At 40.0% G+C, this 26325-nt stretch overlaps 1 protein-coding gene across 1 annotated transcript in view; it reads left to right on the top strand.

Annotated features, from left to right (window-relative positions):
• The window catches only part of COL12A1 (collagen type XII alpha 1 chain), a 132978-nt gene that overhangs the window by 88072 nt on the left and 18581 nt on the right, over positions 1–26325 (top strand). The window contains 13 exon segments of the mRNA XM_075126534.1: positions 3471–3594; positions 3785–3928; positions 6547–6711; positions 7627–7665; positions 7783–7921; positions 11247–11389; positions 11797–11906; positions 18130–18279; positions 19478–19555; positions 20277–20363; positions 23511–23564; positions 24190–24285; positions 25825–25878. Of these exon segments, the coding sequence (XP_074982635.1) occupies positions 3471–3594; positions 3785–3928; positions 6547–6711; positions 7627–7665; positions 7783–7921; positions 11247–11389; positions 11797–11906; positions 18130–18279; positions 19478–19555; positions 20277–20363; positions 23511–23564; positions 24190–24285; positions 25825–25878 (1383 nt within the window).

Here is a 26325-nt window from a genome sequence, read left to right as displayed (position 1 = left end):
GCATCTTTAAAAAGAAAGCTATAAGGAATAGTGGGGAGGTTGAAACGTCTCTACTTCCTCCTGGGGTTCTCCATGTGTCTCTGCCAGGAGTCTCTGCCAGACTCCTGAGGAGCCTTTAATTTTGTCTTATGTTAATCTCCCCATGGTCAAGACCCTGCATCATGACTGTTTTCCTTCTAGTTAAGGGGAACTGGATAGGAGCTCTGTCCTGCTTTCATAAGCATTGCTTTTTTATTAGCTAGAGGTGAATGGCACGAGTAAGAATGTCTCTGGAGCTTTGCCATCACTGGTTGGTGCAAGACTATCTTCCCTTGTAGGAAGGAAGACAGTGATTTTCCTTGGAAGGATGTTTTATTTCTGTTTTCCTGAAATGCAGCACCCAGTTATCTTGCTTGTGAACAGTTCTCTCCTCCCCCATGCATGTCTCTAGGTCATTGGTTCCTGCTATTTCATTCTGCAGACATACTTCTAGAGAGAAAGACCCTCTCCTGGAATACCTTCTCTCCAGTATCTCCATCCTGCCTAGCTCTAACCTCACACTACTTGGTTTTCAAAAATTGTTCTTCTTCAGCCCAGCAGGAGAGTTGCTGCAAATTAGCTGTTGGAGGAGAATAGCTGTGAACTTTCTGGGTTTACTAGGGAAAGACTTAAAGCTCCTTTCCTCTTTTGTCCTGGGCCAATTACACACATTCTTAGTTCTTCACTTTAGATATTTATGATGGCTAAAAAAAGATAAACTGATTTCAATAAGTGTGAATACTGAGACATCTGCTCAGGACCAGCTTACTAAGGCATGCTAATAATATAAATGGGACAGACTAGAGGAAAGGAGAGCAGCAAAATACCAACCCTGGACTTCAGAAAAGCAGACTTTGACTCCCTTAGGGAACTAATGGGCAGGATCCCCTGGGAAGCTAATATGCGGGGGCAAGGAGTCCAGGAGAGCTGGCTGTATTTTAAAGAAGCCTTACTGAGGGTGCAGGAACAAACCATCCCGATGTGCAGAAAGAATAGCAAATATGGCAGGCGACCAGCTTGGCTTAACAGTGAAATCTTCGGTGAGCTTAAACTCAGAAAGGAAGCTTACAAGAAGTGGAAACTTGGACAGATGACTAGGGAAGAGTATAAAGATATTGCTAGATCATGAAGGGGTGTAATCAGGAAGGCCAAGCCACGACTGGAGTTGCAGCTAGCAAGGGATGTGAAGTGTCACAAGAAGGGTTTCTACAGATATGTTAGCAACAAGAAGAAGGTCACGGAAAGTGTGGGACCCTTACCAAATTGGGGAGGCAACATAGTGACAGATGATGTGGAAAAAGCTGAAGTACTCAATGCTTTTTTTGCCTCGGTCTTCACAGACAAGGTCAGCTCCCAGACTGTTGCTCTGGGCAGTATAGTATGGGGAGGAGGTGAGCAGCCCTCAGTGGTGAAAGAACAGCTTATGGACTATTTAGAAAAGCTGGACATACACAAGTCCATGGGGCTGGATCTAATGCATCCGAGGGTGCTGTGGGAGTTGGCTGATATGATTGCAGAGCCACTGGCCATTATCTTTGAAAATTTGTGGCGATCAGGGGAGGTCCTGGATGATTGGAAAAAGGCAAATATAGTGCCCATATTTTAAAAAGGTAAGAAAGAGAACCCGGGTAACTACAGACGGGTCAGCCTCACTTCAGTCCCCAGCAAAATCATGGAGAATGTACTCAAGGAATCCATTTTGAAGCACTTGGAGGAGAGGAAGGTGATCAGGAACAGTCAACACGGATTCACCAAGGGCAAGTCATGCCTGATCAATCTGATTGCCTTCTATAATGAGATAAGTGGCACCATGGATATGGGGAAAGCAGTGGATGTGATGTATCTTGACTTTAGCAAAGCTTTTGATACGGTCTCCCACAGTATTCTTGCCAGCAAGTTAAAAAAGTATGGATTGGATGAATGCACTATAAGACAGATAGAAAGCTGGCTAGATTGTTGGACTCAACGGGTAGTGATCAACGGCTCGATGTCTAGTTGGCAGCTGGCATCAAGTGGAGTGCCCCAGGGATCGGTCCTGGGGCCGGTTTTGTTGAACATCTTTATTAATGATCTGGATGATGGGATTCATTGTATCCTTAGCAAGTTCGCAGATGACACTAAGCTGGATGGAGAGGTAGATATGCTGGAGGGTAGGGACAGGGTCCAGAGTGACTTAGACAAATTGAAGGATTGGGCCAAAAGAAATCTGATGAGGTTCAACAAGGACAAGTGCAGAATCCTGCACTTAGGAAGGAAGAATCCCATGCACTGCTACAGGCTGGGGACCAACTGGCTAAGCAGCAGTTCTGCAGAAAAGGACCTGAGGATTACAGTGGATGAGAAGCTGAATATGAGTCAGCAGTGTGCCCTTGTTGCCAAGAAGGCTAACGGCATATTTGGGCTGCATTAGTAGGAGCATTGCCAGCAGATTGTGGGAAGTGATTATTCCCCTCTATTTGACTCTGGTGAGGCCACACCTGGAGTATTGCATCCAGTTTTGGTCCCCCCACTACAGAAGAGATGTTGACAAATTGGAGAGAGTACAGCGGAGGGCAACAGAAATTATTAGGGGACTGGGGAACATGACTCACAAGGAGAGGTTGAGGGAACTGGGGTTATTTAGTCTGCAGAAGAGAAGAGTGAGGGGGGATTTGATAGCAGCCTTCAACTACCTGAAGGGGGGTTCCAAAGAGAATGGAGCTAGGCTCATCTCAGTGGTGGCAGATGACAGAAAAAGAAGCAATGGTCTCAAGTTGCAGTGGGGGAGGTCTAGGTTGGCTATTAGGAAACACTATTTCACTAGGAGGGCAGTGAAGCACTGGAATGGGTTACCAAGGACGGTGGTGGTGGAATCTCTATCCTTAGAGGCTTTTAAGGCCCAGCTTGACAAAGCCCTGGCTGGGATGATTTAGTTGATGCTGGTCCTGTTTTGAGCAGGGGATTGGACTCGATGACCTCCTGAGGTCTCTTCCAACCCTAATATTCTATGACTATGAGGAAATGAAAAATGAAATATACGTTATAGACATAGGCAGAATATTCACTCTGGGTTTACATGGATAAATACAAATATACAAGATGAGTTAATGTTCCAGTTCAGGAAGTGTATTATACTGTATGTATCAAATGACTGAAATTCTGGCACATTCCCTGTTAATTGCTATGTCATGAGCTTCTTGCATTTTTTTTTGTAATCTTTAACAGTTTTTATAGGCGCTGTATCCCCAAGCTGAACTAGAGAACCAGGACTAAATATGGTGCCACCATAGTTCTAACAAGTATTTTCTCTATAAAGCATTAACTAATAACTTTACCGCTGTTATATCTATATTTACATATAACTTCAGGGTTTCCTATTTCAGTGGTGACTGACAACATAATTCACTTTAGTGGAGAGATCACTTGAAGCCACACAGGTCAGAGGCTGAACGCTGTGATGCATTTCATTTCAGGTTTCCTTTGTGCAGTACAGCGACGATGCAAAGTCTGAGTTTAAACTGAATACATATGAGGATAAGGCTCAGGCTCTAGGAGCACTTCAGAATATTCGGTACAAAGGAGGAAATACAAGAACAGGTGCGTCTGATGAATAACTATGTATTCCTTCCGAATAATCAGTTTTTTGAAAACCTATTCATTATCTTAATCCTCTGTAGTTTAAGGCCAGGGCTTTATGTTCTACTATTATTAGTTGTATTAGTTCTTCAAAAGAAATATTTTCAGTGGCAAATGTGGCATGAGTCCTCATTCTTTGTGCAATTTGCAGGCAAAGCCCTTACATTTATCAAAGAAAAAGTCCTGACTTGGGAGAGTGGCATGAGAAGAGGTGTGCCCAAGGTACTTGTTGTTGTCACAGATGGTCGGTCGCAGGATGAAGTTAAGAAAGCTGCAGCAATCATACAGCACTCTGGTAAGCACCCTGTAGAACGTAGTTGAGTCTGATATTCATTTTACTAAAGAGTTTAAGTCATGCAATTTAACATACGGCTATACAACAATATCAGGTATTGTTGGTCCTTTATTCATCCTAAATAGGTAGTGGTTCCTGAGAGAGACATTCGAATTACGGAATATGATTTGGAATGGCTCAAACTATTTTAAGAATGTTAAGATTGACTGGACCTAATTCTGGCCTCTTCTCTCTCTGTGGACAGAGCAGGCTTAAACAGTTTGCTGGGAATTCCCCTTACATAGTTACAGAACTTGTCCTATATCACTCCTGGCCCCTATTCAGGGGGCTGGGGCATTATTAAGTGCACTTCAGTCCAATGATCTTGATCTGCTGGAATGGCCCTTAGAGTGCTTTTAATACTGGCACAAGTTAGAGCAGCCCTTCATCTACTCTACCTTGAGCAGGGGTCTGACCAGGCCCCTGACTCTCCCACCCCAGGTTTTGAGGAGGAGGTGGCCATTTATGCTCCCTCCTTAGATGGCCCAAGTGTAGTTTGCTGTAGCCGAGGCTCTAGTTCTCCAATTCTGCATTTTTAATGCATATTTTGATATACAGTATAAGCAGCCTGGTGATTAATTTCCTATATAAACATTTGTTGTGCTTCCTTACCTTAGCTCTGTTTCTTTATGTCTGTTGATTAAGCCTCAGATTGCTTTGTTACCTTGGAATTCTGTATTTGTCCTCATTGGGTTTCATATTAGCTATTAAAAATTGTTAAATTGGCCAAATTCAGCCCTAGTATAAGCAAGCATGCTAAAATCATAAAGTTACAGGCTGATTGTAGCCCTCAACTTGTGTTCATCTTTTCCCCAGTCTTCAGGTGTATCAGGGAGGTGACAAAGGAAGTGGTAGGGGGATTTATTGATAGGATGAAGTGGTGAGAGAAGGAGGAGGAGGAAATGAGAGAGAGAGATATAGGCAAAGACAAAATTATGCGAAGTCCAGAAGCTGAAGAAGATAAGCTAACATTAATGCTCAAGGCAAGAAGATGCCATTGGAAGGATTTGAAGAGGAGAATGACATGGTCTAAGAGACAGCTGATGAAGATGACTTTAGCCAGGGTGATTTGGGTGGACCATGGGAATGAGATGGAAATCGAGAAGCACAGAAAGTAGGAGACTTCAACAGTCAAGGCAGGAAGTAACCAAAGTATGGATAAGGATTTTAGACATAGGGATAGAAAGGAAGAGTCAGATTTTTGAGATGTTGTAGAACAGACAGGATTTGGTGGCAGCCTGTATGTTTTGTGAAAGAGTAAGGAGGCTGTCACAGCCAGGTTATGAGCTTGGATGATGGGGAAGATGATGATATTGTCCAACGGCACTGGAAGAAGGGGAGAGAGTTTTGGAAAACACATGAGGAGCTCATCATAAGCCTTGTTGAGTTTAACTAGGTGATATGATCTCCAGAGTATTTTTCAAAAATATAGTCAGATGAAAGACTGGATGGAACAGGAGAGGTCAGGGATAGAGAAGATTTGTGAACCGTTGGCATGGAGATGACAGCTGAAGCTTGGTGAGTGGATGAATTGCCCAGGGATAAGCTATGGAAGAAAAACAGGAGAGGACCAAATAGCAGAGTCTTGAGGGTTGCCAAAAGTGTGAAAGAGGAGAGGAAGAAGAGAACTGGAAGGCACAACCTGACAGGCAGGAGAGGAATCCAGGATGAGAGAGTGATCAACAGTGTCTAAAGTGGAAGAGTATTTTTTTAATCATCCTTTTTATTGAAGAGCAGAGCCTAACTATTTTTGATTAGTTTGTCTTGGGAGTAACCCAGAACTGTTATGCTCTTCATTTCCCCTCAGATGCCTTCCCGTAATGTTTTCAAGGATCCCTCTCATAAGATAATACTGTACATTAGAAAACAGTTCATTTCCTGTTTGGCTTCCAGGGGTTTATATAGTCATTGTTTAATACCAGAAAATTCGGGGTTTCTATTCAGTGTTTCATTGGCATGAGTTTCTTCACTCTCTTCTTGCAAAAAAGAAATGTTCAGAATAGTATACTTGTTTCTTCTTGATTCAGGGAGATTGGCTGGGCACTTCTGATCTAAATTGTGTACTTAGGTGTATGTTTCTTCCTTGGGTGTTCAGTGATCTAACTCATAGATTCATCCCTTTCAGCCATTTATTTAGCAGCAAGAAGACTTCATAAAAAGACTCCTTCTGCCTATTTCAAACAGCTTTGTGCAGCTGAATGATTCCATACCAGAACTTCCCTTCCCTGCAGGACATGAGCCCTTTGCCTCACATTTTTGCCAACAGTTTAGATTATTGCTTGTTCTGTTTCACCAAGGTAATGGAGAAAGAGTTTCTCCATTTGACATCCCTTGGTCAAAAGTGTATTGAATACTCTTCTCCACTGGGTTTTACTTCATTCTGCATTTTATCCAGAAAGTGCAAAGGGACTGGGTTCAACCAAAAGTATATTCTACTTGCATGATTTGGTTCTTGTATTTTTTAACAGAGAAGACAGTATCTCTACATGATTGGGATTTGCTATTGAGTTACTGAGCCAATGATAATGATAAGCATGTATATTCGTTGCATATTCATATAATGAACATTATTTTTGTAGGTTTCAGCGTCTTTGTTGTTGGTGTAGCTGATGTGGATTACCATGAGCTGTCAAAGATTGCCAGCAAACCCAGTGAACGTCATGTATTTATCGTTGATGACTTTGATGCTTTTGAAAAGATTGAGGAGAACCTCCTAACTTTTATTTGTGAGACAGCTACCTCAAGTAAGTAAGAGACAATGTTTCTCTCACAAGCTAATAAATTTGACTATGTACTGCTACAAGTCTCATGTCAAGGCTTTCCCATTTACACCTTTTTCAAGAAACTTTAATAAATATTTCCACTGAGCAAGTGCATGTTTCTTATTTAAGTGGTTATTATATTTTTATCTTATCTACCACCCTGAGATGATACTCTTATTAAAAAGTGAATAAACAATAAGTGAGAATTATTTTTTTAGTTGAAGAGCAAGTAGAATGGTAGCTAAAATGGACTTCTGGATGTGACAGATTTCCTCTTTACCACTGTTTTTTGGCTGCATTGGGGATGTAGCTAACCAGTGTCTAATATTACTTTTATAAAGATCTAAAATAAAATCCATCTGTTTATAAATCTGGAGTCCTTCTATGGCAAAAAAGAGGAAATATTTGCACATTTGTATCATCTGCAACTATGTGTTCCCATACTGCCTCCTCCACATACGACTAAGGAGCCATATAAATCTGCAGTTTTTCCTTGTGAATCTGATGAATAATATGCAGTCTGACTCATGCATAAAAGATCCATGGAAAGATTGTGGTATTGTGCCCATTTCTTTTTATGAATTGGGCTCTTAAAATAAAATATACTTGAAGTTCATCTGTTTGCTATTTCATATATTCCAGCATGGTAGAAACAATACATTTAAAAGCCTCATAAATGAGGATGTGAACATTTCACCTACATAACTAGAAATCTACTGCTTGATCTTGAGCAGAATAAAGCATAGGATCACAAACAGATGATAATTATTGTAGTGGCAGATGTTGGCTGGTAATTAACAAAGTTCAAATTTACGGGAATAAAACCTTTTGAAAATAGTTGTATGTTCATGATTCCATTTGAATTTTTAAAAATAACACAGTTTTCATCTGTTTCAGCTTGCCCTCTCATTTACTTGGAAGGATACACTTCACCTGGTAAGAATCATATACAAACATCCTAGCATAGGATAATTCTGAAGCTTTTTTTTCATTTATCACAATTTCTTCATATTGTGTTTCTCTCCCCTCCGCCCCCCCCGCCCCAAAATAAAGGTTTCAAGATGTTGGAATCATACAACTTAACAGAGAAGCATTTTGCCTCTGTACAAGGAATATCACTGGAATCAGGATCCTTCCCTAGCCACGTGGCATACAGGCTCCATAGAAATGCCTTCATCAGTCAGCCTGCATCGTAAGTTATCTGTGTAACCTGTTTTCCTGCTGTAGGGCAAGTGGGGAAGGATAACAGAATTAATAGGTAATGGTATTAATACCTGCTGGAGGACAAATTTTATTTTGTTTTTACTGAAGTACAAGAAATACAGTAACTCCTCACTTAACATTGTAGTTATGTTCCTGAAAAATGCAACTTTAAGTGAAACGATGTTAAACAAATCCAATTTTCCCATAAGATTTAATGTAAATGCGGGGGGTTAGGCAATGTTTTGGGGGCAGACACAAGGCATTATATACTGTACAGTACTGTGCTGTACTGTGGTTGGGAAGTGCCCCTGGCTTACGCCACACAGGCACAGCCCGCTGCAGGCAAGGACGCTAGGAAGCACCTTCGCAGCAGCAGTGGCAGCTTACCCGGAGAAAAACAGGTGCCGACTTTGCTGGGGGATACTCCAGGCCCGCCTCTTCCCGTCCCCACTCCACTCCAGTCCCACCTCTTCCCACCCCCACTCCATCTCCTCTCCTCCACCGCATCCCCGCTCCTTCCCCGCTCCCAGAAAGTCCTAAGTGCCACCAAACAGCTGTTTGGCGGGCTTAGGACTTTCTGGGAGGGATGGGGAGACACGGCACTTCCCTGCTCTTCCCTCTCCCTCCCAGAGCTTCCCTGCCGCCAAACCGCTGTTTGGCGGCACTTAGGACTTTCTGGGAGGGGGGAGGAGTGGAGGCGCAGCTGTTTGGAGGTGGGGGAAGCACTGGGAGGGAGTGGGAGGAGGCAGAGAAGAGGAACTTGTGCCATGCTCCCTTGTAAAGTCGCTGCTCTTCCACAAAATCTTACAAGCAGTGTACAGAGCAGGCAGCCAAACAATGTTATAAGGGAGCATTGCCCAATTTTAAACGAGCATGTTCCCTAATTGACCAGTGACATAACTTTGAAACAACGTTAAGCAGGAGGATGTTAAGTGAGGAGTTACTGTACACTCTGACGAATGTGCAACCATAGCTCTGATTAAACGTTATTCAGTTCCTTCATTAGTTGTCCTTATATTGTTAATTCCAGCTTCCTTATTATTATTATTATTATTATTATTTGTATTACTGTAGTGCCTAGGAGTCCCAGTCGTGAACCAGGACCCCATTCTCCTAGGCATTGTATGAACATAGAACAAAAAGACAGTCGTTCTTTTCTCAAGAGGATGCCTCATATAAACAGGCCTATTTTAGTTAATTGATTTAATTCATATTACAGGCCCTATGCAATCAATGCCCTCTGTGGCTACTCGTACAAAGAAACCACTTAGCCAAAGAGACTGTTTTTGATTCAGAGGGATAAGTACCATTTGTTTAGTAGTTGTAATAGGCAACACATTTCTGCCTGTGGTCACAATGCCCCAGGTGTGTGACACCACCCAGCCCAGTCACCATATTGGACAAACGGAGAATTTTTCAAGTAGCGATGGCCTGAAGCAAGTCTTCCCTAGCTGACCACTCTGTTCTAGAGCTCAGCTAGGGAGATAATGAGAGGGGTCATGTGGGACCCTCACAAAAAAACAGAGCTAGCTAGAATAAGAGGAGTCCAGTCATGGAGGAGAAACCCCTTTCCCCTCCCAACCACGAAGGGAGGATCCAGAAGTTTCTTCTCTCCCCACTCAGGTAAAGTTGAGAATTTAGCATTGCTCTGCCAGAGGCCACGTCTAGAGCCAGTCCACTCTTCCCCCTCCCCATTTTTTATATCATGTAACTCTAGTTGTCCACTTATGGGAACTTTTGACAGCTGTGCAACCCTACCAGAATGGATAGAAGGGGGCAGACCAAACATAGGAGAATTGCCCAATATAAGGAATAAATTTAAACAGGCTCTTTCCCCTTCCCCTTCCCAGCTTCCTCAACTCTCAATGTGCCAATGTGGAGTATTTGGGGACTTTTTTTTTTTTTTTTTGTCTTCGGTCAGCCAGTTTTTCTCTTCTATAGCTTGGCTTGGGAAAGAGCAAAGATCTATGGTTTTCTGGATATTGCAGGACTCATAAAGCGCAGATAGTTTGCATTCAGTAGAACCTTATAGCTTGCTTTACCATTTTATTAAGTCAAAGCCTGCATCTAAGTGGGACCTGAGTAAGATGTTTTCTGTGTATTCAAATTAGGAAAAATATTGAAGAGTTGGCTGTAGGTAGAAAAAGAGAGAGCGAGAGAGCAAGCAAAAATAGCCTTTGTGGGATCTTCTTGATACATATATATTATATAAAGCCAGAAAATTAAATTGAATTTAAACTGTAGTGTTCAGGAAATCAATACTCCCTAGGAATCCTAATGGTACAGTTGCATTATATCCGAGTTATCTCTTGATACTGAATTATAACTAGGTTTCTCAAATTCACTTGCTTATCTTGCCCCTTATGCCAGCCAACTTTTGTTGAAGTAGCGATATGGTTACTGTAGTAGCGTGATACTAAATGTAAGGGGCTGTCAGTTTGTCCAAAATATGTAAAAGCTTCAATACCAGTTTTTGAGGTTTCTCTATTTTAACTCACGGGGCCACATGGCCTTCTCAGCCAATAGCAGAGTTTCAGCCGTAATAGTGTCAGCCATGTTGTTGGCTAAATTGAAACAAAATTTGCTCATTCTTCTCACAGTTTCCCTCACATCCACCCTGCTGCTTCCTTTTCACTCCAGACATTGCTCAGCCAGGCCTCTTAGTTCCCTTTAACATACTTCCATTTACTTGTGGTTTTCTATCATTTGGTGTCCAACAGTGTCCATGACACAAGCCTAAAAATCCACAGATGACGACTAAGGAAGTCTGCCCCAAATGCTGCACTATATCTGTGGAATAAATTTAATGTCTCCTTCTCCCACTGCACCCTCTGCATGTGAGCCAGCCACAGTTGAGTTCCTTGTGCTCCCAGTGCCTGACTACTCAAAATGGGATGTGCAGGGCTAGAACTAGTGTATGCCCCATCTTCTTCCTGTACGGGTCACCAGCTGAGTTTATATGGGAGCAACCCACTCCACATCCTGTAAATATAACAGAGGTCAGGCACCAGAACCCTGGCTGAGTCAACCAGAATGCATTTAGAATGCCTATTCTTGTTGGTCCTGCATCAATTTCTCCTCACCTCCACTCAAATGCAGGCTGGATGTTAAAGTCTTAACATAGGCAATAATGTGATTTCTATTTGCTTAAATCTTTGCTGTTTGATTAAAGAGTTAACAGGCTGAGCTTTGCTAAACGATGTAATTTTCCCATTTTGATTATGTCCTGTCTTTTTAAAAAAAGTGAAAACGATGAAGATCTTTCCTTTTTCTATGCGTGTTTGATGCGAAATATCCTCATGTTCTCTGAACAGGGAGCTTCATCCAGATGGATTGCCACGTGCTTACACAATCATACTGCTGTTCCGCCTTCTTTCGGAAACCCCCAATGAGCCATTTGCAATTTGGCAGATTACAGACAGGGATTTCAAACCACAAGTTGGAGTAATTCTTGATCGTAAGGACGATTTTACTTATTGCACAGAGAATTTGTAGATAGAAGTTTACGGTTGTTTTGCATTCCAAAATTGTTTCAAAACCAAAATATTCCTACATGGTAAAAAGGTATATTATTTTGTGTTCTAAATATTTTTTTAATATTGTATTTCAATTAATTATTCAAAAATCTGTATAAGCACTAAGTTTCTTTAGTATTATTAAATCTAAAACCAGTGGAATGCACACTTTCACTAATCTGAGTCTTTAAAACTGTCCCAGTAATCCCTGTGTGTACAATTAAAAATGTACTCGGTAGAACTGTACAGTGTATATGTATGCATTGTTAGTACGGTGGTGTTCTCTTCTTTGAATAACATCAGCAGTGTGACCCAAATGACATTTATTTATTGTATCTTCTTTTTGCAGCTTCCACCAAATTATTGTCATTCTTTAACAAGGATACAAGAGGAGAAGTTCAGACAGTAACTTTTGATGATAATGAAGTAAAGAAAATCTTTTATGGAAGCTTCCACAAGGTAAAGGATTAAAATTATGTGCATATTCTCCGTTAAACAAGCAAACAAAAACAGCTGTAATATCTATACTTTGTACAGACACATACATTTACATAGTGGTTTACAAATCACAGTGAGACAAGATGCCTGAAGAAATACTTTTTCAAGCTTCTATTGATGTGGGGTCCAGTGTTAGAAAGGATTTGCCAAAGGTGTGGAGGAAGGGCCATATGTGGACAAGAGGCGGGAGACTTCCAAGCGTATGAGACAGCAAGAAAATTATGAAGCAGAAAATAGGGAAAAGAATCCATAGAGAGAAACAATTGGGAGGAACCTAGGGAAAGACAGAGAAAAGAGGAAGAATTAGGAGCAGAGATATGTGTGGTATGAGAATATGCAGTCAGTTGTGAAGCATCAGTAGTTTAAAAGATAAATAGCTATTTGAATTGAAGTCAGGTGCTTAACAAGCATAATACTTGTAATACCCAGTAATTATACTAAGTGCAATGGCTTCTGAAATATTGAGTCTAAAATATTTAATATGAATTTTAACAGAGGTGTAAAGTACTTAACTAATAGAATAAATTACTGTATCTGGAGAAAGCACATATTGGTTGATAAAGTATGCTTGCAAGTTTGTTTTCTTGAACTGGAACTCTTACTCACTTCTCTGAAAGCTAGCACCAGAATGTCTTCTGTCTGTATCATCACATTCAGCTTCCAGCATGTGCATAGCATTTTGATAAAATGTTTGCCAGTTACAGCTGTGCCTTGATCCAGGCAGGATCAAAACTCACTTGATTTCTCAACATTAATAACTGTTGGGAGAATGTCAGCTCTCAGTCAGCCATAGGCTCATATAGATGAACAAGATAAGTGTATCTGTTGGTTGAGCAGAGCACAGAGAGTCAGGAGACCTGGATTCTGTTCTTCTGTAGGCAGCCGGCTTAGTCTGGACCTTGATCAATTCCTTTAGCTTCTCACTACCTCAGAGTACCCATCTGTAAAACAGGGACAACACCAACTTTTGTAAGTCTCTCTGAAATCACAAATAAAATTACTACTTGGATGCTAAGGTTTTATTTTTTTATGTAGTCTCTGTGCAGGACGCATACACAGCAATTGCCTTTGCTGCATGTTGGCTGGGAATGGGGTTGGCACATGAATCTGCAGTGGCTGAATAGAAAAAGTATCTATGGGAACATTGGGTTAAAAGAGATAATTAATGTAAATGCAAATTTTAGACTGAAGCCCAGTATTTCAGAATTGTCTAAAGCATAAATAACCAGTGAGGTGTTTGACTATTATCCCAGTGTCACACAGTTGTAGTAATTCTTTGCACAGATTATGCATATCCATTTTTGTATACTTAATTCTGAAAATTTGATCCAAACAAGCTGTTTGCCTGTAACCAAAGAGCAGATGAAAGAGCCTGGCCCAGACCATATGAATACATAGGCCTAAAAATCTCTCTCTGCTTTTTTAAGCAGTTAAATATAAGCTATGAAAGTGAGTTAGAATAACCACATTTTCAGTCAGCTAAAATATATGTCCTCTTTGCTTTTCTTTATCTCCCTTTTCCTTAGCTTTCTTCTGGCTACTGCATATGGTTGCAACAGATCCCTTTATTGACACTAAAATCAGGTTGCTACTATTGCCAGCTGATCCAGATCATATTGCGATCCTATCCTACTCCCGGGGACCTCAGTGAAAGCAGGCTAGGGTTTTTAACATCTCTGTAGTAACTGGTTTTTGTGTGCCAGCATTCTAGTATGTTGAACCATGATCTTCACACCTAATTAAAACACAAGTGAATAAAAGTCACTCACTGCTAGCTTTTTATAATTCAACAAACACAGGATACTGCCAAAAACGTCATCTTGGGTACATTTCTTTTCTGTTGTAATGAACTTTTCTTTCTCCACTTTAAGAAATGTTTATCACAGGGACTTTGGAAAAGATGTCAGTAAGTGGGTTGGATCACAGCTGCATAGCCCCTAAATCTAGGGTGGTCTCTGTTTTATGCTTGGCCTCTGGCCCTTTGTCTTTCTTTCTATAATAGTTCAGTAAGATACTTGAATTTTAAGTAGTTTTGTCCATATACAGAAATGGAGTAATACTGTCAATAAAATGTAGAATAAATATTTTTGTTGGCATGAAAGTTATATTCATATTTATAACAAAAAAGCAGTTATAAAATGCAGAATAGCACTTAACATGTCTTATTCCAGATGTCAGTCTCAGGGTTCAAACTTCTCTCCTAGAGGACTATAAAATATCTGAGTCATTTTTCTAAAGCTTTGATTGCTATGCTGCCAACTTTCTTTTGAGGTGTCCATCATTACATACATTGGCAGCTGGTGTCATGTTGTTCTTAGCATCCTACTATGAATACAATAGAGGTGACAAAGTTCTCTGATACTGCTCGTAATAAAGATCAGCTTTGAAATCAGAGCAAATGGGAACAAAAAGACAGGGAGTTAGTTGTGGGCATTAACTACATTCAGTAAGGCAAAATAAGAATGTAGCAAGATGTTATTTCTGTCATTAAATAAATGCAGATACCTACCTGATCACCACTAATCGAGGACCAGCAGCCATTTGCAAAGTGTGTAAGAAAATCCAGATCCATAAACTGACTATTAGATTATTCCTTAATCTTTAGGGGCAATTGAAATATGTATCTGTTTTTTGATGTGGTGGAATGATTCCTTGTACCCTATTTCCAGAACTGAATCAGTAGATCAGAGACGGAGATTATTTGCACCGTAGATCTGGAGTAATTTTGACTTCATTGGAGGTATTCTGGATTTCACACCAGTGTGATTGAAATCAGAATTGGGCCACTGGACTCTCTCCTGCCTGACTGCTGTATGTGAATCAGACTCTTGATGATGACATAAAGAGACTCCCCTGCTCATGCACTGGGAATCACCTAAAGACCAACATGCATATGCAAGGATGAATTCTGTGTCAGACATGTTGATTATCAGTACAGTATAATTCCAGCTGTCTGAATGCCCTGTATCTGAAAATCCTAGTTAGCCAAATCGACAGTATGTCCACCACGTAGTCCTACACTAGTTGAAATAACATCTGTTTATCTGAACACCCAATTATCTGAAAGTTTTGGATGTCCCCTAGGCCACTGGGATAAACAGGAGTATATTTTAATAATGAATATCTGTAGTTTCAGCTAGTTGAAAGTCTTGGGGGTGGAGGTGGTTTCTAACACATTTTAAAATGTACTTTAGAATTTTTTTTGCCATCCAGTGTGAAAAAGATGGCAAATCTTTAAAACATGACCAAATGTGTTCCAGAATATCAAACATTTTTGTGGTTTCCATTTGATGACTTACAGATTCATTCAGTGAAAAGCAGTTAACCTACAGCTAGCGGTGAAGGGGAAATTAACTTTGGCATATTTGTAGCCTTTGTGTAGCATAGCTATGGTGAAGGCTGTTGAATCTGGCAAGTCCCTTAGGAAAAATATTGGCTCCTGAATACAGCCATTAAAATTGCATCTAAACCTCTTGGAGAGACAGATATCTTTTATTGTTCTTTCTTTTTACTATGATAGATTATCTTTTAGATTACAGTCTTCCAAAAGTTGACCACAGAGAACTTCATAATGCACTTATGCCTTTATTTCTTATGATGTGGGGGTTTTTAATGGGACAATAGTTTACATAATTTGTTGATATGGCTCAGTTAGTTGTAGCTAACAAAGATGGTCAATTTTCTTTTAGTATGGTCCATGCAGACGCACACTACTGCAAATAATATATTTTTTTGTAACTCTTCAGTGCAAGAAATGGCAACTGAACTTATTCAGAAATGATGTTTTACATTAGTTGGTTAGAAATTGGAAGGAATGTTTCTCTCAAAGTAGGGGATGTTAAAAAGAATTCAAACCAATGAATTAACGTATGTTGTATTTACGATCAACTTTAGGTAAATATGCAAATATGCATTTTAATTATAGATGTAGCTGATCTGTGAAATTCAAGCCTGGATTCAGATTCAGATCTAAACTAGTGATGAACTGGAGAGGATTCTCAAGTGTCTGTGGGAGGCCCTTATTAAATTTTAACTACAAAACTGAAAGGAACCTTAGGGTGTTTTTCCTACTTTTGATGGAGTTAAAGTAGCACAGAACTGATATGAACATTTCCAAAATTTGTTGGCATTCATATCCATTGTTCTGGTTTAGACCCATCTCTTATAATTCATGTTTGTAAATAGGTAGTAAAGTGTAACTCTTAACTGCTATGCAGATAGGCTTTGGGTGCAGGTGAAAAATATGTGCACACTTTAAATATATTTTAGCTCAAGTAAAACATATCTATAGTATGGTTAAATTTAATATAAAATTGTTTGGTAAAAGCTGCTATGACAGTTTAATTATGTAGCAGATACTAAATGAGAATGAATTAGGGTCTTGTCATAATGCCTGAAAGTTCTTGTTATGGGAGGTTTCATCACCATCCAGGTCTGTATGCCCAGTAACCTGGACATAACACATTTTGGGTATGCTGGATTCTACTCATATTCTTGTTTTGCAAAAGTTCTTCATTTGATTAACACACAAAATTGGGAAAATTAATAAAAAGCTCATAGTACATGTAGTATTAGGTCATGAAACTAACTGAATTTTTAAAAATTATGGCAGTTTGTAAAGTCTTAATTCTAATTATATAGAGTAATATGTAATGTTTGGAGGGTTTTAGATAAGCTAAGCTAATGTCTTGGAGACAACTCCACATAGAAAATAGTAAGCATGAAAAAAATCTAATTCTCAGGAGATTGGTCAGTCACTTGTTGACGCAAGACATTTAAAAGAGTTTCTGTTTTTTTCAACTTTATGCCAAACTTTTTAAAGTAGTTACCAAATACTGATATGTTATTTGTAGAGTATGTAATGTGATAAATGGAAAACTTGAGCATAAATAGATATAGATACTTCAAGAATTTTCTCCTCCTGTTCTGAGCACTCCTAAATGGTAACATTTAACAGGCAGAGGTATGTTGGACCTGTGAAACCTCTCTGTTGCCCTGGGTCATGACTAAAATTATTGACCTCTGGCCAGAATTGGCCAAATTCTGTAAATAGGCAAAACTTCAGATATAAATAAGAAGGCAGTGGACACATTATCCTTGTGATCAGCGAGCCTTCTGGTTGGTTACAGAAAAATTCAAGAGCAAGTCAAGTTGAAACAAAAAAAAGACGTGTTTCTGACAGCTCATCTGTGTGTCCCCTTTCTTTCTATCACTTGTTTCCTGGACGTTGTGTCCCTTTTACTGTTGTCCCAGGGCTTGACCCAACTGGTCCATAGGTAAATATTGTCACTGAGCTGTAAAGCACTGAATATTTGCAGGAGGGACAGCCTTTTATTTTATCCATGCATAATCTGGTACTTAACCATGTACAGCCACAGCAGGACAAATCAGTATGTTTACAGTGTGTTTTACGTATCTTTCTTCCTCCCCCTTTAATTACCCCTGATTTCCTTAACAGACTTCATTCTCCTTTCTCAGTAGCCTTGTTTCCTTTGCTTATGTCTTTCATTTCTTTTGGCCAGTTTTCTTTCCACTACTTTTCATTTATCCTTTTCTCTTCTTTCCTGTTTTCTGTTCTCTGGTGGATTTGGTATGTTTGCTTTGTTTTTTGTTGCCCCCTCTGCCAGTCATTTCTTCTCCTTTCTGGTTTGTTGTGTAACGACACTCCTGGCTGACTCATCTGTGGGACTTGAACCCCGGATCTCTGGATCTAAAACAATCTACTGTCTCAACTATCAGATCAGGTCTATCAGTTACACATCAGTAGCAGACTCATAAACCTCTTGTGTGTTCCCAGCTCTTACAGCAAGAGAAGTTACATTCACTTCTTTCTTTCTTTCTTTCTTTCTTTCTTTCTTTCTTTCTTTCTTTCTTTCAGCATTTTTTATTCAAGCTTTTAAAACTCATGTAAATTGCTTATGGTAGTTCTATGGTTTAAATTATACTATTCTTTTACTTCTTGATTTTACCTGTGTATTAATTTTGCCAAATTTTCAACTTGTTTTAAAGCAACCATTAGGTGCTATACTTTCCTGAAATTAGTACTTTCCCCCTTTAGAAACTAGGTTCCTGGAAAGGGAACAAAAATAATATAAAAATACATAAAAAGGTAAACACTATTAAAGGTCAAGTACATTCACATGTTTTTAGTTACATTGCTATATTTTAAACCCTTTTTTGTTAGGTTCATATTGTTGTAACCTCAACAAGTGTTAAGATTTACATTGATTGCAGTGAAGTAATGGAGAAACCAATTAAGGAGGCTGGAAACATCACAACTGATGGCTTTGAAATACTTGGAAAACTATTGAAAGGTGATCGGAAATCAGCAACAGTAAGGAATAAAGTTCTATTTATTTCTTAAGTCAAAACATCTTCACAATTTCTGGATAAATTTTGATTTTCTGAATAAAAGGACTTGAATGGACCAGTAATAGACCAGTCGTAGCACCAAATCTTGTACAAATCTTGTAAATTTTTTGTACTGCAAAAACTAAGCTACATGATTCAGAAATTTGATAATTGAGGACTCTGTTATAGCAGACAAAGGTCTGACAAGATCCAGTGGGTGGAAGTTGAAACTAGATACATTCCGACTAGAAATAAAATGCAAATTTTTAACAATGAGGGTAATAACCATTGGAACAACTCATCACTGGCACTTTTAAAATCAAGATTGGTTGTTTTTTTCGCTAAAATATATGCTCTAGTTCAAAGAGGAATTAATTCTGGGAAAGCCTATGGCTGCTGTTATACAGGAGGTCAGACTAGATAATCACAGTAGTCCCTTCTGGCTTTATAATCTATGGTGAACAACTGCTGCTGCTGTGAAAGCTATGTCAATTGTCCTAGTACAACGGGCTCACTATATTTTTAGTGGATGCCCCTACTATTTGGGCTTCATAAGGGCCTTAATTCATCAGTCTAATCTTCATCTGCAGACCCTAATGGGTTTCTGGTGAACACTTGGGTCTGCTTGTGGGGATTAGATTGCAGGATCAGGGTGAAAGAGAAGAAACTGCTGTCATCCTGCAGCTCTATCTAAATGGCCATCTTCTGCCTTTAGTCTTCTTTCCAGACTATTCCCCAGTGATGTCAGTTTCAACCATGGATCTGGGTTAATGTACAACCCAGTGACTGCAGTCTGTAAAGTTAGTCCAGATGTTCTCAGGCCAGATGCCATGTTGACATGTACAGGCATTTAGCAGATGTAGAAATTGCATTCTTCATTAAGTGTTGTGTAATATTTGTGTATTCAGTTACCTTTTGCGCCAGAACAGGAGCAGGAGGTCAACAGAAGCATCAGTCCTTGGGGTAGTTCCTGGTATTAATGAAATGTGTTGTTTTCAGCATTTTTTCTTTTATTCTTATCAAAAATAGCAGTGTAAAGTTGAAGTATATTAACTACGTACAAAATGGAGCATCCTGTAGATGTTTCATTCTTAAATGTATTCATATTAGGCTCTGCTTCTCTCTTGAAACATTTATAATTAATGCATCAAGGAGTAAAAGAAATGTCCTTTGTTTTACAGTTTGAAATCCAGAGTTTTGACATAGTATGTAATGCAGTTTGGACTAGCCGTGATAGATGCTGTGATCTTCCTTCAATGGTAAGTGTAAGTGAACCAGATCCTGTTCAGGAAATAGTATTCATAAAAGACTTGGCAACTTTAATTTTAACCAGCTATTATGCCTCATACAACAGCCTATGTGAATCACAATTGTCAAAGCCTGCAATGCACAACTCTGTATTTCAAAGTCTTCTGTAGGAAAGAATAAGTTCAGAATGGGCTGAAATGATTCAGGTCAAGAATGATGGGACAAGTATCATACAGAGTCAGAAATATATTCTATATTGCAATAATATTTAACTTCCTTGCTATTATGTATGTCATGTCCACTTTCATTTTTGTTACATTAGTTATATGATTGAACTTGAAAAAACATCTCATTTATTTTTGTCTGTGTTAGCTGATTGCCCAATGCAATACTTTCTGTCTTGGTGAGCGAATAGAAGAGAATTTTGAATTAGAGCATATGGAACGCAATAAAGATTGTGGACCAATGTTTGTTCCTCTCCCTCTGCTGCTGTAAATATTCCATTGCCTTAAGAAGATCCTAGAGGAAATAAACTAATAACAAATCTGAAAAACACAGCAGGAAATCTTGGAAATTACTATTTTTCTGTTGAATTCTGTTATACTTTAAAATAGAGTTTCTTCTTCTTAGGTAATGGAAATTGTTTTTCTTAGTGCTGTGGGGGGAAAAATCACCACCAGCTAATACCTTCCTTTTAAAGAGAGTGTGTGATGATTGTGCTTGAATTTTCAGAGGGATGAAGCAAAATGCCCAGCTCTTCCAAATGCTTGTACATGTACACAAGACAGCGTGGGAGCCCCGGGACCTCCTGGACCTGCTGTAAGGAGCTATTAGTACAGAGCAATTGTCTGTTTTTTTAAACTTATGGAGGGTGTTTCTCAAAATAAGGAAAGACAGTAATGGCAGAAATCAAACAAGCATTTCCGTAGTGCTCTGTTAATGCACCTCAATCTGGACCTCACAGAACCCTTGCATTTGATCTCCTGGTGTTTCTTTACTACATGGAAATGTCAGCTTTGCTCATGAGTGCCATACTATATGGTGGTTTTTGTCAAATGTTCAAACATCAAAAAGGAAGAAAGTTGGGATCACCAGATCCATGTTGCCATTTAAATCAACCCTTCTCCTTTTTTCTGAGTTTAAAACACGAGTCAGATTCTACAGTTCTTACCTGTTCTGAGTAGTTTGCTACTTTCTCAAGTAGTCCCACTGAAGTCGATGTGATTACCTGTGGAGTAAGACACTACTCAATGAGGAGCAGTAAAGGAGACAGAACCTGGTCCAACAAAAGGCAAATCTTCCTCCACTTTGCACTTACAAGTATCAATAGAGAATATATGGTGGCTCAGTTAGATAGAGAGAATTTACCTTTGTGAGTCGGAGGGGAATGTCATAACAGGTTGCCTTCAAGGACTGTGCGCTCACTTATTAGGTCATCTCTTAGCCATGTATTATGCGCAATAGGAGGTGAAGTAGATTCTTAGACCCAGATTTTTAAAGGTATTTAGGCTTGGCTATGTTCAGTGTTGCAGTGCCTAACAGATTTAGAAGCCTGAGTCTCATTTTCAAAAGGGATTCAGATATTTAAGAGCCAAAATCATATTGACAGTCAATGGCATTTTGGCTCTTAAGTGCCTGAAGCCCTTTTGAAAATGAGGCTTAGGCTCCTAATTCACTGCAATGCTGAGCACAGCAACACGTAAAAACCTTTAAAAATCTGGGCATTAGTGCCATTTAATTTTACTCTGCATTGGCCTTTTCCTCACAGGGAGTGATGTAGAGGGGCTTTGAACCTGCTCTGCAGTCAGGATCCTTGGAGCCTCACTTCAGGATGGGCCAATGCAAATGAGCAGCTAATGCAAGTTATTCACCATACTTGTTTCCCAAACAGCCTTCTGCAAATCCCTGAGTCATTCTCTCTGCAGTGGGCCTGCAGAGGTTACTGCAACCCTGTGGCCACACTTAGTCCCTCAGAACTTCTGAAGGAAGAGGGTGAAATGCTGCCCCCATTAAAATCAATAGGAGTTTTGCCACAGATTTAAATGGAGCCAGGATTTTATCCAAAGAGAGGGATTCTTTACTTTGTTGCAGAAAGAAGTTGGTTACCTCTTTGTGGATGGGGAGATCAATGATAGGGCTGTGTGTGAAGGATGATCTTCAGCCCCATGGCCCTTTTTCTCTCATTTTGAAGTTATCAGCGTAGACTGCTGTATTAGGAATTTGCAGCCCCTCTAAGATCCTCCCAGCTGCTCATCAATCGGCTAGAGAGAACCCATCCAATTGACTTCAAGGAGTTCAGTGCTCCCAGACTCCATCCCAGGGCTCAGGAGGGATGGAGGTGGGTGGCCTATTATAAGCATTACATGGCTGCATTTAAGATGGGGACTTGTAGCCTCTGTTTCTGCAGAGCCGGGATGGGCAGTACAGCTCCAGTCAGTTATGTCATTACTCTCAGAGAGGAATATAAGCAAAGGTTCACTATAACTAGAAATACAGTTTGCACTGTGCACTGCATTAAACAATACAGTTTCCCCTTCCCTATAAAATGGAGTTCTGCTATGTCTGAAATCACTCTAAGGTCCACTATGATTTCTTAACTAGTAAAAGCATGAAGTTGGATTATTACATTTACAAGTCAATGTGGGATTTGATCCAGGACTGTGGTAAATTCACATTCTGTCTTTATTGAGCTCTAAATTCGATTGTTGGAATTGCACCTGCTTTGTGAGTCAGAGACTGAGATAGGAGCTCCCTTCTTTATTTTTTTATTTACATTTTCTCCAAATAACTATGGTGGTGGTGTTATTTGAATTTCATTAAGACTGACATAGATACGTGTCATAAGAACGGCCATATTGGATCAGACCAAAGTTCCATCTAGCCCAGTATCCTGTCTTCCGACAGTGGCCAATGCCAGGTGCCCCAGAGGGAATGAACAGAGCAGGTAATCATCAAGTGATCCATTCTCTGTTGCCCTATCCCAGCGTCTGGCAAACAGAGGCTAGGGACACCATCTCTGCCCATCCTGGCTAAGAGCCACTGATGGACCTATCCTCCATGAACTTACCTAGTTCTTTTTTGAATCCTGTCTCTCTGGCCCTAGAAAAATTTTGGCCCTTTCAAACAGTCTTTCAGTGATCTTTGAGATTAGTTTTGAAAATAAACCGTAGTCTTTCAAAAGGACCAAGGGTTGAAATAAACTTATTTTAAGATGCTTTGTGCTCCACTGAGCAGAGCTGGCTGGAGCTGATTCCATAGTCACAGAGTGCAGCCTGGTACCCTGAGTGGGATCCAAACCTCATGGCTGCCATAAAGTGATTGCTTCTCCTGAGTCCGTGATTGCCCACTGAGTCTTTGGGGATGATGCCAGAGAATCCCTGTGCATGCTCAGAACATTCCCATCTCTGTACATTGAGTTGCAGAGAACCCTGAAGGGGCTGTATGGTCAAAACAGTAATTCCAGGTAACAAACAGCTTCAAACCGAGCTGTCAGTTGGGACAGGAGAATGGGCCATTCCACCTCTTTGAGGGCAATGAGGAAGGGCAATACAGAGATCCTCTCCTATTCCCAACCTTCTTTGACTCAAGTTAGTTCTCCTCACTCCATCAGAAGCTGGTCCTCAGCGGTTATTGCAATTCCTGATCTGTAGTATTTCTATGATCCCCGCATGGAGACAGATGGGGCTCATAATCCCGGTTTCCTGAGCATCAACATGGGTCCTCTAGATTAGTGAGGCTGTTGCTGATTTGGTTTACTTGGGGCCTGATGCAGCTCTTACTCCTGCATTAGTGCTCCTTTGAACACCAAGGATGTCAAGATCTGTTCATATCAGAACTTTGTTCTTGCTTGAAACCTTGACTCAACTGGTTAGTTTTATCATGGGGATGGATAATTTGCACCTGTACAAGTTATCTTCTCCTTCCCACACTGTGTACATTTATTTTATTTTCAAATGTCTATTTTAGGGTGGTCCAGGCACTAAAGGGCCTAGAGGTGAAAGGGGTTTGACTGGACCTGCCGTAAGTATCTCTTTGCAATGCATTTACAAGTTTATATGCACACCACATGAAATTTTGGATGTTAAAGTCTACAGTAAGCTAATATCTCCAAGTATCAAAGTTTAAGTGTTTTCTGAGTAGGGATAAGTCTGCATGTTATTTATATAGAAGAATGTTGGGAAGCGGGATGTGTATCTGATCTGTGTTTCCTAGGATCCTGTTGTCCTCTGCTTTTTGCATATGGGAGCCAGATCATGTATATCAGTGGTGGGAGGCATGGAAGGTTGGGAATGCCAACTCTGTCTCATGGTTCCCCTTCTCTGGGGAGGCACTGGGAGGCAGGGAGTTGCTCTCTGGGGCACTCTCCCCTCCAGAAGTAGTGGATATCTGTATCTCTATTAATGCTGCCAAATCCGTATAGTTTCTTGGCTTGATCCTGCGGTCCTTACTAGGGTAGCAGCATGAACCCTCCCATGTATAATGGCGGAAGCACGGCTTGAATAAGGACTTGCAAGTTCAAATGTTGTTCAAGTATCAACTAACCCCATGCTGCTGGCCTGTCCCATGTGCACGTCCATACAAATCCTCTACATGGAACACTAGGAAGAAACCATGGTCTAATATCTTTTTAATTTTGTGTTTTAAGGGGCCACCTGGTCTTCCTGGTGAGGCAGGTCCACCGGGTCCTCAGGGTCCACCAGGTCCACAAGGGATCAATGGACTTTCAATTCCAGGAGAACCAGTGAGTAACCATTCTGTATCTGTGAATGAAACTGTGTGGACACAGAGAACTGATACATCATGGGAGTGGTCTCCAAAAGTCTCTGACCATCATGTTTTGTCATTTCTTCTTGCCTTGCAGCTCAGAAGTTGATTGCCTTTAAAATGTCACATTGTTTTATCCCGAGTGTTACATGTACTACAGTCTTGGGGATTATATATGAAGTGGTGTGTGTTGTATTACACTGGTTTGATTTATTGCTTTTCTATACACTCTCCAGACCTTCAGACTCTAAGACTCAAATTTTCAAAGTTGGATGTTGAGAAGTTAAGGACCTGAAGTCACAGCTAAGCTTTTCCACAGATTTATACACTTCTGCAGTGATTTAGATACCTAGCTTCTTTTTTTAGGTAACTAAACCAGCAGTTAGAAGTGTAAAGCAGGTAATGGGTGCCTAAATTTAGGCATCCAAGTTTTAAAGCTTGGCCTTATGTTCTTTTGGTGCTTTGTTGGCACTGTTCCTTTCTTGTATACAGCTATGCATGCTGACACCACTATATAAATTGGTAAGGGCCAACTTCTGATTTAATTTACATTAATGAACATCTAAAGTAACTCCATTAACATCAATGGACTTTCCCTAGATTCACACTGGTCAGAGAGCGGAATTTAGCCCTAAGTGACCACACTACTACTGCCAACTCTTGGTCACTTCAGCGTGTAGTCTGCCAGAGAAGAGCTCACTTTGTCTTAACTTGCTGTTTCCTATAACAGTATATTAGGGATATCTGGTTTGTTGTAACAATCTATATGGCGAAGTGTTACAGCTGATTAGGAATAATTAGTAAAGTTGGCTTCTAATTGGAAAACACACTTTACATTCAATAGGCAATTCATCTTCTCTGTCTGACAGATTTATAAGTGGCCTAATTCAAAACAGAAAACCAAAAACACATGATGGTAGAAATTAGATCCACATTCCCTTTGGGAAAGGACCAAATGGAAGGTCAATATAGGCTTTTCGTGTATGCTTGAAGGAAAAATTTAATCAGGATGGCCTATGGATGCCAAACAGCATGGAAGGCTAAATGCATTCCTTGTGTTTGTGGAATGTGATAAATATTTTTGTTTTGTCCCAGGCAATTTGAAAGACTTTGAAGTATGAAAACATCAAAGAAACATATTGCTTGGAACTTGTCATCTATTAAATTGTTTTCAGTAACAAAACATTGTAATGTCACTCTGAGGGCTTGTCTTTACGACTGGAGTAAGCCGACCTAAGCTACGCTACATACACGTAGCATAGGTCGACTTACCCCTGTGTCTTCACTGTGCTGCGTCAATGGGAGATGCTCTCCAGCTGACATCCCTTACTCTTCTCAGAGAGGTGGAGTACCGGAGTTGACCGGAGAACGCTCTGCTGTCGATTTAGCAGTTCTTCACTAGACCTGCTAAATTAGCCCCTGCTGTATTGATTGCAGCAGCATCAATCTCCTTGAAGTGAAGACCAGCCCTGAGTCATGTAATTGTATTCCTAATACCATTTTGTGATGATTATAGGGTCGCCAAGGAATGAAAGGTGATGCTGGAGAACCAGGGTTACCAGGCCGATCAGTAAGTTAATTTTTTATGTCATTTGCCTCTACAGAGATGCATGGACAGTTTTTGTACAACTCTCAGTGTTGCTTTTTTTGCTCCCTGTATATTGCATAGGCTATGTGCTGGGTAACATTAGCAATCTGAAATATAGGAAATATGAAACCATTTAAAATGTGAATAAGGCAAAATAAATAAATAGAAAAATCAATGGTAAATTCAGCTTGTTTGCAGTTGAACATATATGTAAGGGCAATGAGTCCATGCTGAATATGGGATTAAGTTTAGAAGAGGAGAACAACTAAGAATGTATAGGATAATCAAACATCAAGAACACTTCTATTGTCTTTTTCAGGGATTTATTTTCAGGGGGAGTTTTGGGACTATGATTTGTTTTGACAGCTGTGGACCATATGTATACTGTTGATATATGAGCCTCAATCTACCCATGCATTTACATAAATA

The sequence above is a fragment of the Caretta caretta genome, chromosome 3 (genome assembly GCF_965140235.1).
Source record: "Caretta caretta isolate rCarCar2 chromosome 3, rCarCar1.hap1, whole genome shotgun sequence".
Classification (NCBI taxonomy): Eukaryota; Metazoa; Chordata; order Testudines; family Cheloniidae; genus Caretta; species Caretta caretta.
The sequence above is the reverse complement of the archived record's forward strand: the minus strand, read 5'-3'. Positions and strand labels throughout refer to the sequence as shown.